The sequence below is a fragment of the Perna viridis genome, chromosome 11 (assembly GCF_037379345.1).
Source record: "Perna viridis isolate PV_CMFRI_1.1 ecotype Kerala chromosome 11, ASM3737934v1, whole genome shotgun sequence".
Taxonomy (NCBI): Eukaryota; Metazoa; Mollusca; class Bivalvia; order Mytilida; family Mytilidae; genus Perna; species Perna viridis.
In genome coordinates this window covers 2,518,494-2,532,401 of record NC_142455.1, presented here as the reverse complement: position 1 = coordinate 2,532,401, position 13,908 = coordinate 2,518,494, and the positions used below count along the sequence as shown (strand labels likewise).

The 13,908-nt window shown below is 34.0% G+C and overlaps 2 protein-coding genes across 2 annotated transcripts; both read right to left on the bottom strand.

Annotated features, from left to right (window-relative positions):
• Window positions 1–898: 898 nt before the first annotated feature.
• On the bottom strand, window positions 899–2,324 carry LOC148602312 (neuronal acetylcholine receptor subunit alpha-6-like). The gene has a single exon (XM_088553098.1). The coding sequence runs from the start codon at window positions 2,304–2,306 to the stop codon at window positions 1,098–1,100; it is 1,209 nt and encodes a 402-aa protein (XP_088409224.1). The 5' UTR covers window positions 2,307–2,324; the 3' UTR covers window positions 899–1,097.
• A 4,198-nt stretch (window positions 2,325–6,522) lies between these two features.
• On the bottom strand, window positions 6,523–7,503 carry LOC148602311 (neuronal acetylcholine receptor subunit alpha-5-like). Its single transcript, XM_088553273.1, has one exon. It carries the CDS (start codon window positions 7,501–7,503, stop codon window positions 6,523–6,525), a length of 981 nt encoding a protein of 326 aa, XP_088409399.1.
• Between the last annotated feature and the right edge of the window lie 6,405 nt (window positions 7,504–13,908).

The following is a 13,908-nucleotide window of genomic DNA, read 5'->3' as shown; positions in this document are numbered from 1 at the left end:
AAATAGAAGATTTTGCATTGTTATACAGCGTTTCGAGTACCCAGAAGTAAACAATAAAATGCAAATCGGTCTCCGGTTTTCAATACGTTCTACGTCGTAAATTCCGGTAAAGAAAATGAAACTAGAACGAGACTTACCTAGACTATAGTCAAAGTGGTGGGTTTTTTTATACCATGTTTCACACACTGCCTGATTCTTACAACCACTGACACTTAATTAATATATTCCAATGTATCAATGTAATATCATATTACTATGACTTTTGACTATATTGAAGAGGTTAAACAAAACTTTTCAAAAAATATTAATTCCGTGATTGAAGATGCTATTTAAAAATACAATTAAAATGAATTACAAATTACAAATTAGTTTAGATTTTTTTAATTTTTTTTTTTTTCGTTATATTTTTAATTAAAAAATGAATTTATTCAAAAACACATAATCTTCTTGTCAACATTTTTTCCAACCAAATTTGATAACTGAGAAAAAAAATTTCTTGCTATTCAGAAAAAAAATATTCATAAAAAAATTCTAAAAACCACTAACTCCATTTCAAATAGGCTGTAATAGGCTTGAATGCATATTTCGCACTCCAATGGCTTCCCTGGACTACACGTTAAATAATTTAAACCCACAGAACACTATATATCGGAATGATCCTACATGTATCAGCTCACAATCCTCCATATTTCATATTGAGTTAGCAGAATTGGGGTATAGCAGTGGTCCCTGGAAGTGAATGGTGTATAAATAGCATGGGAAATCCTAGTGTTTTCACAAGTTTGGAGTATATGTAGAAATCATTATAGAGTTTAAGCTTTATGGTGCAAGAAGAAAAAAATCATTATAAATATGCAAACAGTTTTTTTCAGAAACAGGTTTAGTATTTGATATAAAATGTCAAGTTTTTTCACAGCTCTCTGAGGAACATGAGGTAATTTCAATGTAGGACTATTTTAACGTACGTTCGAAATAATTATTGGTTGAGTTGGTGGTGTATTATCTAAAATCACTGATTCTTTTACATCTTTCTTGTCCGTTTATTTAGTATTTAAATGTGCTGTATATGTTATTTCACAAATAAAATATTTCATAAGTCATGGTATCTGCATATCAAGAAAATATCCAATAATTCCAGCAAATAATATTATGAGGTAACCAATCATATTAATTTTATCCCATACTCGAGCAACATCTGGACCGACTACTAATAGTTCTTCCGGTTTCGCTTTGGAATCATCAATCCTGTTTTTCATAATAATATTCATGTCATCTGCAAGTTTCTCGCCAGAAACTTTATTTTTGCGGGAACATTTAAGTATGAATGTCTGTAGCCAATTAGGGATTTTTATTTCAGGATCATGATACATCCGACAACTGATAATGACCGATAAAAGAATGAGCCCACTTAATATCAAAACAACAGTTAGAATGATACACATTGAAGACAGACTCGGTTCCCCAGATGCCGGAAGTAGTTCTTGTACAATGGTCAAATATACGACATTTGATAACAAGAGAGTTATACAAAAGCTAATACGCTCCCCTGATTCCTGTGGTAAAATGAACACAGCGGTGTTTAACAAAGCGAGTAAAATTGCCGGCAGAAGTAAGGTGATTACCAAAAAGACAGGTCGGCGCCTGAAGGAAAACCGGAAATTGACGGATGGAATTAAAGAATTTAAGATTAACACCTTTGTATTTTCCAGATCCCACTCGCTATTTTTATTATAGCTTAAGGTTTTCACAGTGGAGGAAGTAGAATTAAGGACGATATCATTACCGCTGTATCCCCATATAAGAATAATTAAATCACAAACTTGTTTGTCGAACGGAAATTTTGAAGTGTCAATAATGCAAGAAAATTTCAAATTTTGACCTGGAAGCCACGATATCTTTCCGTCATACATAACCGTGACCAAAAGTCCGTCAATACCTAGAAATTTCATTTCATTTGCTGTGTTTCCATTGATTAGCGGTGGTTTCCAGATAAATTCCTGCGGTACTGGTAAATAAGATATGTTATTATAGTTCATTGCTTTCCAAGTCATTCTCGGGTCTTCCCATGAAATTTGAAAGTATCCAGTAATAGACACTGTTCCTTTGATGGGGTCTATTTTTTCAAGATTAGAAAGGAAAAAATCAACAAAAACTTCCGTTGGCTGGCTGGTATCGGAACGAGGTCTCAGGTGTTTGTTACGACCGGAAGTTAAATAAGTATATAATGATTCCGAATCGGCATTGGTTGAATAAATGAATGCGGCTAAATAAACAATAAAATGAAAAAAAATATTGAAATGTTCCATAGTGATATCAACTCAGATAGACTTGAAAGGTCCTGTAATAAAACGTTGTTCACATTATAAATATACTTGGAAAAAAAATATTCCAAATTTTTGCCCTTGAATTCGTTTTAAACTCCTGTAAGACTGACAATTCAGTTATTGTTTAGCCTTTGGTAATAATGTACATGAAAGAAATGAACGAAGTGTTCGGTAAATTTAATTACCAATCCCGAAACATTAATGGCAATGTACACATTTATTGAAAGCAAGGTTTTTTTTGTTATGTTAATTGTATTTTTTTACATAAAAGGATCGTTATAATAGCTGAACACATATATAGATTCTAAGCAATTCAGATTAACGAAAACCAATGTAGAAGTCTAATCATTCATTATAATTTGAGTTTTTTTATCTAAAACGCCTCAACAACTAATCGCAATTAACTCTTCAACAGTTCAATCAAGAGTAAAAAAGTCTTTATATTTGTCACAAGGGTTTATTCCCGATGGCGATTGTCCAACATTTTAAAATTATGGAGTTCTGATTGTTCTACTTTAATTGTTGTTAATTAAACATCATTACAATTTGAGGCTACCAAGGGATTTTTATTGTAAATAAGTAAATGAATAAATATTAATATAGCTTTAATATGATTTTTTTAATAGATGAAAGATAATTTTAATTTGAAATATCTATTTATTTCTTCTTATATTATTATTATCTTTTTATGGATATTTTAATCTGAAGCAAACAGTATTATCAAAACAAATCATACTTTTTAAAAGAAAAATATTGAATCCAGTATTTATTATGCGTTAGGAATCAAATACTATATAAATTAACTATGATTTTGATTTAAGTATAAATTCAAGAAATGCAAATTATTTAATAAAATTATAATTTAAATATAATATATGAAGTGTACTTTTGCAATGAGTAGTAGCCCTAATTGCTTAATAACATGTTTCATTCATCAAAAATAACAACTGTCCTAGCCACAGCACCCTAAACTATATGATAAACTGAGTATAGGATTTTGTCAGAACACTCCTCACAAGTGATTTATAATTATTGTTCAAAACTGTAATAGTATGTGCATTGCTTTAATATACATGTATAATTTCATATTTATTTAATGAAATTAGAACATTTTTATATACGTATTTTCTATTAAAAGAATATCATATGTGTAAAAATGAAAGTGCAAATATGTTGCCATATTTCCATAACAATATCTGACTACAAACATCAGCTATTGTATACATAATCATGATTGATTGGTTGTTGGTGTTTTGCCGTGATATGGCCCTGGTCGCCGAAAAGAACAATCAATCAATCATTAACGTCCGCGAAGCAATATTTCAGCGATATCCAGGCGATGGACATGAAATGATGATGAAATGAAAAATGGGATGGGATGCAAGGATTATAGGGTCAAAGAATTTTTAATGCCATTGGAAATAGAGAGAGGTATTGCGAGGAATGTGGCATCTTTCCCAACACGTTGCACCACTATGGATTATGGTCAGGGTTTCCTTATTATGGCCTGACGATCTCAGCATGTAGAATGCCACGGCAGGGTTACCCCATTCAACCGCCTAGCCAGGGTTCTGAGCACTATCTACTCGCCTTTTCACGACAAGCTTAACGCTGCTGCAGGCCTATTCTTTAGATTTTTGGACCCGCGCATGGGCATTACAGAAACAACAAACCAAAACGATAATCAAGATAATCATAAGTCATAAAACATCAGCTAAAAATACTGATACAACAAACCAAAGGAATAAAAACTAAGACAAACAGAATGCATTACAAACCTAAAGCTTTACTTGTTTAATTTTTTCTTTTAATGAATTCCCGTTATAGAACCTCAAAACTATCTTTATCAAAACGTTTTCTAATTAACCAACATGTATATTACTGATCAAAACATTCCCAATTGTCTAACATTTTTTTACCTTTTTTTTACCTGTAATATTCAAATGTTGGACAATCGGGAAGACACCGTCAAGACAAGTTCTCTGATTGATTGGTTCTCTTTGAGCAAACCGAATTATTGTGTGTCGGTTATGTCCATAAGTTCATAATTCAAATAATTCCAACAAATACCGTTTTGATTATTATTGCCTAAAGTGTAATCAAGAGAAACCGATATCCGAGCGGTAATAAATATATCTTTATTTTTACAAAGATAAAGGCTAAACACACACAACAAAGAGCAAACCAGAAATAAAACGTACAAAAAAACAACAGTTAATACGTAACCCAGACACTACTAAAACTAAGAGCATTATTAGGTGCACCGGTAGGTTAGAATGGCCACGAGAGCTGTCAATGCCAGGTTTTGTTCCTTGTCGTGATCATTATTCATTTGTTTTTGAAGATCTATTGTCAATTTTTGGTACCGTTGATCAAGATAGGAGGAATATACATTTTTGTATGGCAGGGTTTACTTGGCACCCTTGTTTGATGTGTGGAAATATGGGATAAAGTTTATTACCAGTTCCTGGGTTTTCTTCCTTTTTTTAAGATAACAAACTACTTTATTTACGAATTGATTTTTCCTGTTGGGTGTATCGTGTTTATTATACAAATTATGTATTTTGCATGTAATACGTGGTGGGTTTACACTGTAAGAGGACAAATATTTTAAGCAAGAGAGACAGTGATAGATGTGTAACGTAAACTATGTTGTTGGTCTTCTATATCCTAGTAGGATTAGGATGACTTTACTCCGGTCTGAGTTGTTCCATATAATGTCACAAGCTCCTCCGCAGAACTATTACTGTTTTCTGATTTACGTATCACTCTGCTAGCTTATAAGCTCTGCTATACAGCATGTGAAAAATTTAGAAGACATGACCACTACTAGTATTCATTACAAACCGCGAAGTTGTTTCGATTGTTCTGTACTAATTTGCATATCGAGGCTGTAATTAGTACGGAGTGTTGCAGAAGTGTAAAGGAGTAATCAAGGGAACCAAGATTCAGGCGGAAATCAAAAGAATGCAATTCATGGACAAAGACAAGACATGCAAAACAGACAAACAAGACTAAAGAACATAAAGTAACTAAAATCATACATACAAAAAAAACAAGAGTAAATGAGCAACTCGGACTCCACTAAAAACTGGGAGCATGGACCAGGTGCACCGGTAGGGTGAGTGTCCTCTGCTTTTCTATAAACACCCGCCGAGTTATTCTTAAAAAGTCAAGTCCGAGTTGGACGAACGAGGAAAGGAAAACTATGAAACGTTGAACAAATCATGCTCGATCCATATGCTAATCATATGATCAAAACTATATAATTATCCTATGTGGCATATTTGTTTCATGTAAACTGCCCTAAGTTGATTGCTTGGCAAAACTTGGTCAAAAGGCTTTTAAGCATCCAAGTCAGCTTCTATAGACTTTTTACATTTTTTGCTAGTTTTTAGCGTGCTCAGGTGGTACTTCTGCGAGCTAGGAGCTACATTTTCCTGTTAAACTTGGTTCAAAACTGTAAGTTAGTTTTTTTAGATAATATCATTACAACATTTTCTTTTTGGAAGTACAATGAAAGCATGCTAAAAAGGTAGCTCGGCATTTGAATTATAGGTTTTTTTTTTTCCTTTTTATGTCAGAAATAAGTAAACGCGTTTTTGATAGATAAGAAATTTTGCCAAAATGGGTAAACGCGTTTTTGATTGGATTAAGGAATCTTGTCTATATAAGTAAACGCGTAATAGGAAAAGAAATTTTGTTTAAATGAGTAAACGAGTTATTGATAGGATAAGAAATTTGTTTATTATCTATGGACAAAATTTGGTTATGTGACTGTGACTTTATCAACAGTTTCTGATATCTACTCGTTACTTTTCAATAACTAAAAATTAAATTATAATAAGAGATTACCTTACATTTGTAACACATCTGTTGACTGCTTCTGGTAAAAAAAGGATAAAGTCATCATTTGTTGGAGAATAAATTGATACAACCAATACGTTTAAAACATAAGGGACATCACAAAGAAACTTCTGAATTTATAACTTGTACTAAAAGAATACGTTTTTATTGCACCGCCTCGTTCGAAGAGAGAGTGAACCAGTTTTCCTCTTTGCACATGAAATAGCTAATATCTTTATGAATTAAAACAACTGCTATATTATATTGACAAAGTAATATCCTGAAACGCATAACTGCATTAATGTAGTTGGCCCTTTTTGGTCATTAATATCGGCTCATAAAATTCACAACATTATTCCATAGTTCCAATGTAAATATCAAGACAATAACCTGAATGCCCTGCAAGGAATAAAAGTAGATAACCAATCAAATTAACTTTATCCCACATTCTCGCCACGTCTGGTCCAGTCGTCAGATATGCTTCTTCTGATTTATCGTCAGAAGGGATAACCTCTTTTTCGGCAAATGGTTTGACGCCATCACAACTATTCTCTTCTGAAACCTTTTTTTCGCGACAACATTTCTGTTTGAATCGTGCTAGCTTTTTAATCCACCTTGGAAGTTTCACTTCTGGTTGGTAGAATATTCGACAGCTGATTATAGCTGATAGTAGAATAAACCCACTCATCGTCAAATCGATCATAAGAATAATATAGACAGAAGACAGCCTCGGTTTCGCGGTTGCCGGAAGTAGACCCTGAGCAATGGTCAAATATACAACAACCGCAAGCAGCAGTGTGATGCTGAATCCAATCCGTTCGCCTGAATCTTGGGGCAAGAGGAAAACGGCAATATTTATCAATGAAAGCAAAACAGCTGGAAGAATCAGGGTTGCAACTAAAAATATTGGGCGGCGCTTAAATGCAAATGTAAACGTTGTGGTAGGGGCTGATATTGCAAGATTTGCGACTGATACGCTTGAACTCGTCAGTTCCCACTCACTATTTTCATTATACACGACAGTTTGTACGGAAGAAAATTCGGATTTAAAAACTACATCATTCCCGCTGTATCCCCATCCAAGTACCCCCATATCGCATACTTGTTGATCGAAAGGAAAATATGTCGAGTCAATGTTACAGACAAATTTCAAATTTTGACCTGGATACCAAGATATATTTCCATCGAATATAACTGTTGTAAGAAGGCCACTTATTCCAAGAAATTTCATTTCTTTCGCTGAATTAGAATTGATAAGTGGTGGTGTCCAAATTTCATCTGCTGGCACTTGTAGATGATATATGTTGTTATAAGTCATTCCGTTCCATGCCATGTTGGGATCATTCCATTCAATTCGGAAATATCCGGTGAGGGAAACTGTGCCTTCCACAGCGTCGATTTCTTGCAGATTTATTAAAAAGAAATCAAGGTAAACTTCGGTCGGTTTAGTGGTATCGGTATGAGGTCTTACGTTTCTGTTACGACCGGATGTCAAATATTTATATAAAGAATCTGTGTCATTGTACGTTGCGGCATTGATGATATTGACGAGAAAAGTTGCAATGATAGAAACAAGCGATATGATTCCGTATCTCATTGTTAAATGAATGTAAAACACTGAAAAAGCTACAACAGTTCTTACCAATACCAAGTTAACGATCAACTTTTTGTCAATGAAATGAATCCATAAGAAAACCGTGTATTCGAATACTAAATATGGATTTTACCCATGAAATACTGTGGTTTCACATTCGTTTAACCCTAATGTAAAATGCAATTTAATTAATCTATCCATGTTACACACGAGTAACACAAAATATTAAAGTATCAATTCGTGTAGCTTTATCCACTCTTACATGTACATCAATGACTCATAATACCTCTCAAATATAATGACAGATCGAAAAAGGTAAAGCTGATTAAAACATAACAATGACTGGCTGAATTTAAATGTTAAACTTAACAAATAAATACAAAGAGAATTAACCCAAGACTTTTAAAAATTATATATGTATAGTTTTTTATTCAGTATTGTGGCCTGGTTTATGTACATGTAATTCAAACCCAAACGAATTAAAAACTGGTTTGTTTTTTTTTCATAATCTTATGTATATGTTTTCAGGTTCATAAACTGACAAAGAAAAAAGGAGAGGGCTTTAGGAACTTGTCTGCTCTACACTGACGATTTTAATAGGGTCTGAACAATGATGTATCATAATCAGATGACAGGAAGTCGAACTTAAAGAGCATTGGTTAGCATGATGGGAAATTTTGTAACTTACGTTCCCATAGAATTTTCAAGTATTAATGTCTAAGCAGGGACATACAAAGAAGTCAATACATCGAATGCTTTCAAAGTTTTGATAATTGTATTTACTATGGATGATTCGTCAAGGATGAGAAAAATACGTTCGGACGAACCTTTCGCTATACCGATTTTGATTGGTGACAATTTTATGCTGCTTATTTGTGTTGAAATATACAAAAAATATTGAAACGTAATGCAAGTGGGAGGTTCACGTCACGTCGAACTAGAACTGGAATAATACGAGGTTAAAACCACACTAATGCTTTATTTTATTTCATATAAAATTTCAACGGTTAACTCTTTCATCAATACCTAAAATTTAGCAGTAATTACTTCGTTAAAATCTTGAAATTATAGAAACCCAATAACATTTGATGGTTCTCAATTGCATTTCAATAACAATTGAAAAAACGTTGTTGAGTAAAGAAAATATTGGATAAACTCAACTTCCGGAATCTACTATTTACAAACATTCAACAATCTATAACTGACGCGTCAATATTCTGAGTGGTTGTAAAGAGGGGATAATAAGCAAGATAGAATTTTTCGAATTTCGAATATAATTAAGAGTAATTCATTATTCAAACTTTCATTTATGTATAGCTAGTTTTTAATGACAAAGAGTTCAAAAATTAGGACGACCAACAAAGGATTGTTATAGTTTCTGCATGGTCAACATCGGTCATCATTTTTAGTATGTCCCTTTTTGATTTGTGCGTTTGTTTGTTGGGGTTTAACGTCCAAGCAGCAATATTTCAGCTATATTCAGACAATGAACATGAAATGGATGATAGAATGAACATGAAACGAAAAAAAAAGGATGGGTCACAAGGATAATAGGGTCGACAAATTTTGATTGCCACTGGAAAAAGGGGGGATGGGTAAGGTAGGGTAATTCAGCCTCCTGTGGCGGAGCGCAAAGGTTCCTACTCCTATCGAATACCACAGCAGGGTTCTTTAACGTGCGAGAATGTGGCATCTTTCCCAACACGGTGCACCACTATGGTTTGCGGTCAGATTTTCCGTATTATAGCCTTGACAACCCCAGCATGTAACACGCCAGGGGTACCCCATTCCACCACCTGGGGCACACATCCCAGTAGCTCTGTGGGCAGAGCTAGGCCTAGCCCCCGGCTAGGTTTCTGAGCACTATTTAGTCGCCTTTTACGACAAGCTTAGCGCTGCTGCAGGCCTATTCTTTTAACACCCGGACCTGCACGGGGCGTCCCTTTTTGAGTGAGGGTACTTAGTGATAGGCGTCCTTCTTTCCATTACGCATAGGGATACTCACTTTTTATAAACAATATTCCAAATTTACGGAAAAATCATTAATTTATACATTTTCCTACTTCCGGTAAAGATTTTTGGGGTAAAATAGGGTCTGTAGGTCTCGTTCTAGTTATAGTTTCCCTTCCTGAATTTCCGATGTAGAATGTATTGAAATCCGAAGACCGATCTGTATTTTGTTGTTTACTTCCGGGAAATCGAAACGCTGTAAAGCACTGCAAAATTTCTATTTTATGCTTGTCTTAACATTTTTATCCTCTAGAACTAGTCTAAGATATTTGTCATTTTTTTATCAGCATTTTTACACAAAAAGATATTTTGCACTTAACATTGAACCCATTGATATGTTAATGACGAATTTCCACGCATTTGAATGGTAGATGAGGACCCATTCTCATGAAACCACGGCGTCACGTAATAACACTAACATACCCTATTACTGGTCACTCAATGAAGAGCAAGAGGGAAATTCATGCGGAAAATTAATGTTGATTGATTTTAAGTAGAAAGTCGATTTCGTTTTCCAAAAAATGCCCTAACTTTCTACCAACAGAAAATTAGCGTCAAAAATAGTGGTTTTAGAAGGCCGTACAATTTCGGAACAATTCCGGATTTCCCAATATGTAATATTGTCTATTCGTTCCTCCCCAAACACGACTCAATGGAATTAATATAACTTTCTCAGAACCCTTATTACATATTGTCATTGTTCACCTACAAATGTAATTTAGACTTTGTCCAAAACAATTTGCTGGTTACACAATCATAACAAAACATGGACTTTGTCTTTTGTAAGAATGGAGACACCTAAGTACCTGTCTCTTATCTGTAACTTCCATGAAACCACTCAATGGAATTTAATTAAACTTTCACAAAATTCTTTTATATGCTTTCATGGAGCATATCCTGTTTTAGATTTTGACTCAAATAAAAATGGAGGACAACGAAGGTGCATGGTATCAAATGTGAGAGCGGGGGTATCAAGTAAGTCAGCACTGATCAGAGTTGATGCATGTAATTAACTAATGACTTGTTGATTCAGAATATTTTTATTCTTTCTTTGTCACTTAAAAAAAAATTAAATATTTTTATCTAAAACAGACTTTTTCCAGTCTACCATTTCAATTCGATATTTTAGCAGTACAATATCCATTGTGCTGCATTTGGCATTTCGGTTTACTAGTTTTGTGGACCGAAATCATAAGTTAGGTCAAAACGAATGATTTATCATATAATACTTATTTTGTTTATAGTATTACTTTTTCTTTAATTTTATCATCATATTTGGAGGAGATTTTTTTTTTAATTTTTGTCATGTATAGAACCAACGAAGGTAAGGCTAATCCAACATTTAACGTCCTATATATTGACCAGTTTGATAAAATCCGAATGATTCCAACAACATGCATTTCATATTTTGAAATTAATGAATTGATTTTTGGTGTTACCATTTCTACTTATTTTCACTCAGGATATAAAATATTTTCATAGGGTTTTAAATGCTATAAACATATATTCTCTTAAAACCAAATACTATGGAACAATATTGAAGTGGCCTTTATTTGTGGACATTGTTCGTTTATTGACCAGAAAGAGGAAATTGAAAATAACTGATTGGCATTGAAAAATGGAGACAAACACACGTCCAAGAACACTTATACTGGTAGAGAATAAGAACTGTGTAATGTTCATATTTGCAGTCCAGGTGAACCAATAGATTCGAAGAGGGATCCAGGCTATTATTTGCCCTTTTGGCTCAAATCAAGCATGCTATTAGCGAAGCTTTAAATAAAAAGAAAGTTACCATCCCTTTAACTCTTCGTCTTATCGTAATTATACGATTAAAAAAACTATAAATATATAAAACGTATCTGCTCAAATAGTTTACCGAAGCAAATAAATACAAATCCATACACAATTGACACACTACCTATGGTACAATGTAGAAGTGATTCACGGTGTATAAAACCATCCAACAAACAATATTTTTTGGGTCACCGGAAATAGTTTTGCAGATTTGTAATGAGTAGTGCTCATGCACTGAGCTTTTTCCTATCATGCATTGCAGAACATATATTTAGCTAGCGGAATTGAGAGCGGTTACATGTCTACATAGAAGATTCTTATTGAATATACCTCGTTTATATTTCAACATCCTGGATAGCAGCGCAACTAAACGAGCAGAGTCAGCTAGCGATTATTACATGCAGGTCTGAAGAGGAGTTTTACTCTGAGGATATATTCTGCCCATGTACTCTTGAGACTAATTCCTCGAACTTGTTCTAACGTCCAATTTATGTCAAATTTAAAACCAATTTCCTTTAACATTAGACAATATGACTATCAGTGGCGGATCCAGGGGTGTTCCAGGAGTAGGAGTCCTCCACTTTATGGGCAAAATGAGAAAATCGTGAAAGCCTGCCATCCCGTTTTGGGGTCCCACCCCCCCCCCCACCCCCATATACACACACACACACTTTTCTTGATCATATCTGGATCTGCATGACCCTGGGAATAGATTAATTTGTACTAAACAAACGAATAGTACTAAGAATTGTCAATTATACTTTATTTATTTAATTCAATGGGTATTTTGAATCTAACTGTATGATTAAAAGAAATTTCGATTTTTCAAGGGGAAATGAAAGTAAGCGTCGGTCGATTTTGTAGGTGTATCAGAAAAAATATCATCGCTATTTTATCGTACATTACATACATGTACTAAGAAAAGGGGAGTAAGTCACAAACCATGAAGACAAACTAGTTGATTTCCTTGTATAGAATGGGGTTAAATCAGGAAATAAACAACAAAATTATGAGAAAAATTTCAACTTTTAAAAAATCATATTTCTTTCAAAAACAATGTTTACTGAGCTACTTCTCTTAAATAAGGCATTAAACCATCCAAGTCTGTTGTGCTGTTGTGCGATTATATTTTTCTTTGTAGAAAAATGTCATAGAACTTATATTACAAAATGAAAGCACAGGGGTAAAATGTTGTGCCACCCATATAATAGGATTTGCCTGATTGTTACATGGACTACCTCTTAACAATATGTTGAATCACTTACTGTCATAATTGGGACTTGTTACCACTATCAAATATACAGCGTCACGTGATATAACCACGAACGATAAGTTAATACCAACCTAACCATACATGTAGTGTGGTATTCTTTTAATAAATGATTGAAAATGTTCGGACATTCACTAATGTATTCGTTTTTTCTAGATTTTTCTTGTCTATATCAACTACCCATATTCAGACTAAATAACTTATAAAGACACCCTGTTGTGTGGTACGTTCATGCACTGGACTCTGTAACTGTAACACTGTATAAATGTATAAATGAAAACTATATTAAAACACATAGTTTATTTGACCAAGTACAGAGCCTTTAATATAAAACAATGGTGCATATCGCTTATAAATGCATAACGCTTAATAACTTAAAAATTAATCGGTACGACAATGCAACTGGAAGTGACTGGTTTATGCCATAAACGTTTGCTTACCGCGCCATATTTGTAGCTCGACAGAAAACCAGAATTACGAATAATTTCGTAATAATTTAGCGTATAAAGAAGCATTAAGATTCGAATAAATCTAAACCAAAGCATTCTTTCGGAATGTTACATTCCTATGAGAAAACGCCATAACCATAAATAAGTTAGAGGCAAAGAACGTGCAGACTGTAACAGTCTTATAGCATAGAGACGGTGTGTTGAACACCTGAATGGCCATCTATAGAAGAAGCGATAAACCGTTGCGCCCAACTAAAAGACCCACGGTGTTTGGTTAGCTAAGGAGCTAGTGTTAGAGTCGTACGGGGTACCAAGACTCTTAAGGGGTAGGAAATGTGGCAGGACGGCCTACCTGCGTTGTAGTATATAGTTAGATTTCAACAGCCAGTTAATTGACTTGGCTTAAGGATCTATTCTTCAACCGAATCGGTTTGTCGCTGGCTTATCACTGAGCGGTTTCGGGTTCGATCATCGGTGGCGGAGTATGTGAATCAAACCATGCTCTCCCGTTACAGTTCCAATGTAATGTTTATATCATAAAAAGGATTCATATGTTAATTTTTTTTTTATTTCAACAATGGATGGCTCATGGCATGATGTTAAAGTTCCCAGACAAAG

Coding starts and splice junctions, on each gene's coding strand:
- LOC148602312 (XM_088553098.1), bottom strand. CDS start 2,306: ATGGAACATTTCAATATTTTTTTTCATTTTATTGTTTATTTAGCCGCA.
- LOC148602311 (XM_088553273.1), bottom strand. CDS start 7,503: ATGGCATGGAACGGAATGACTTATAACAACATATATCATCTACAAGTG.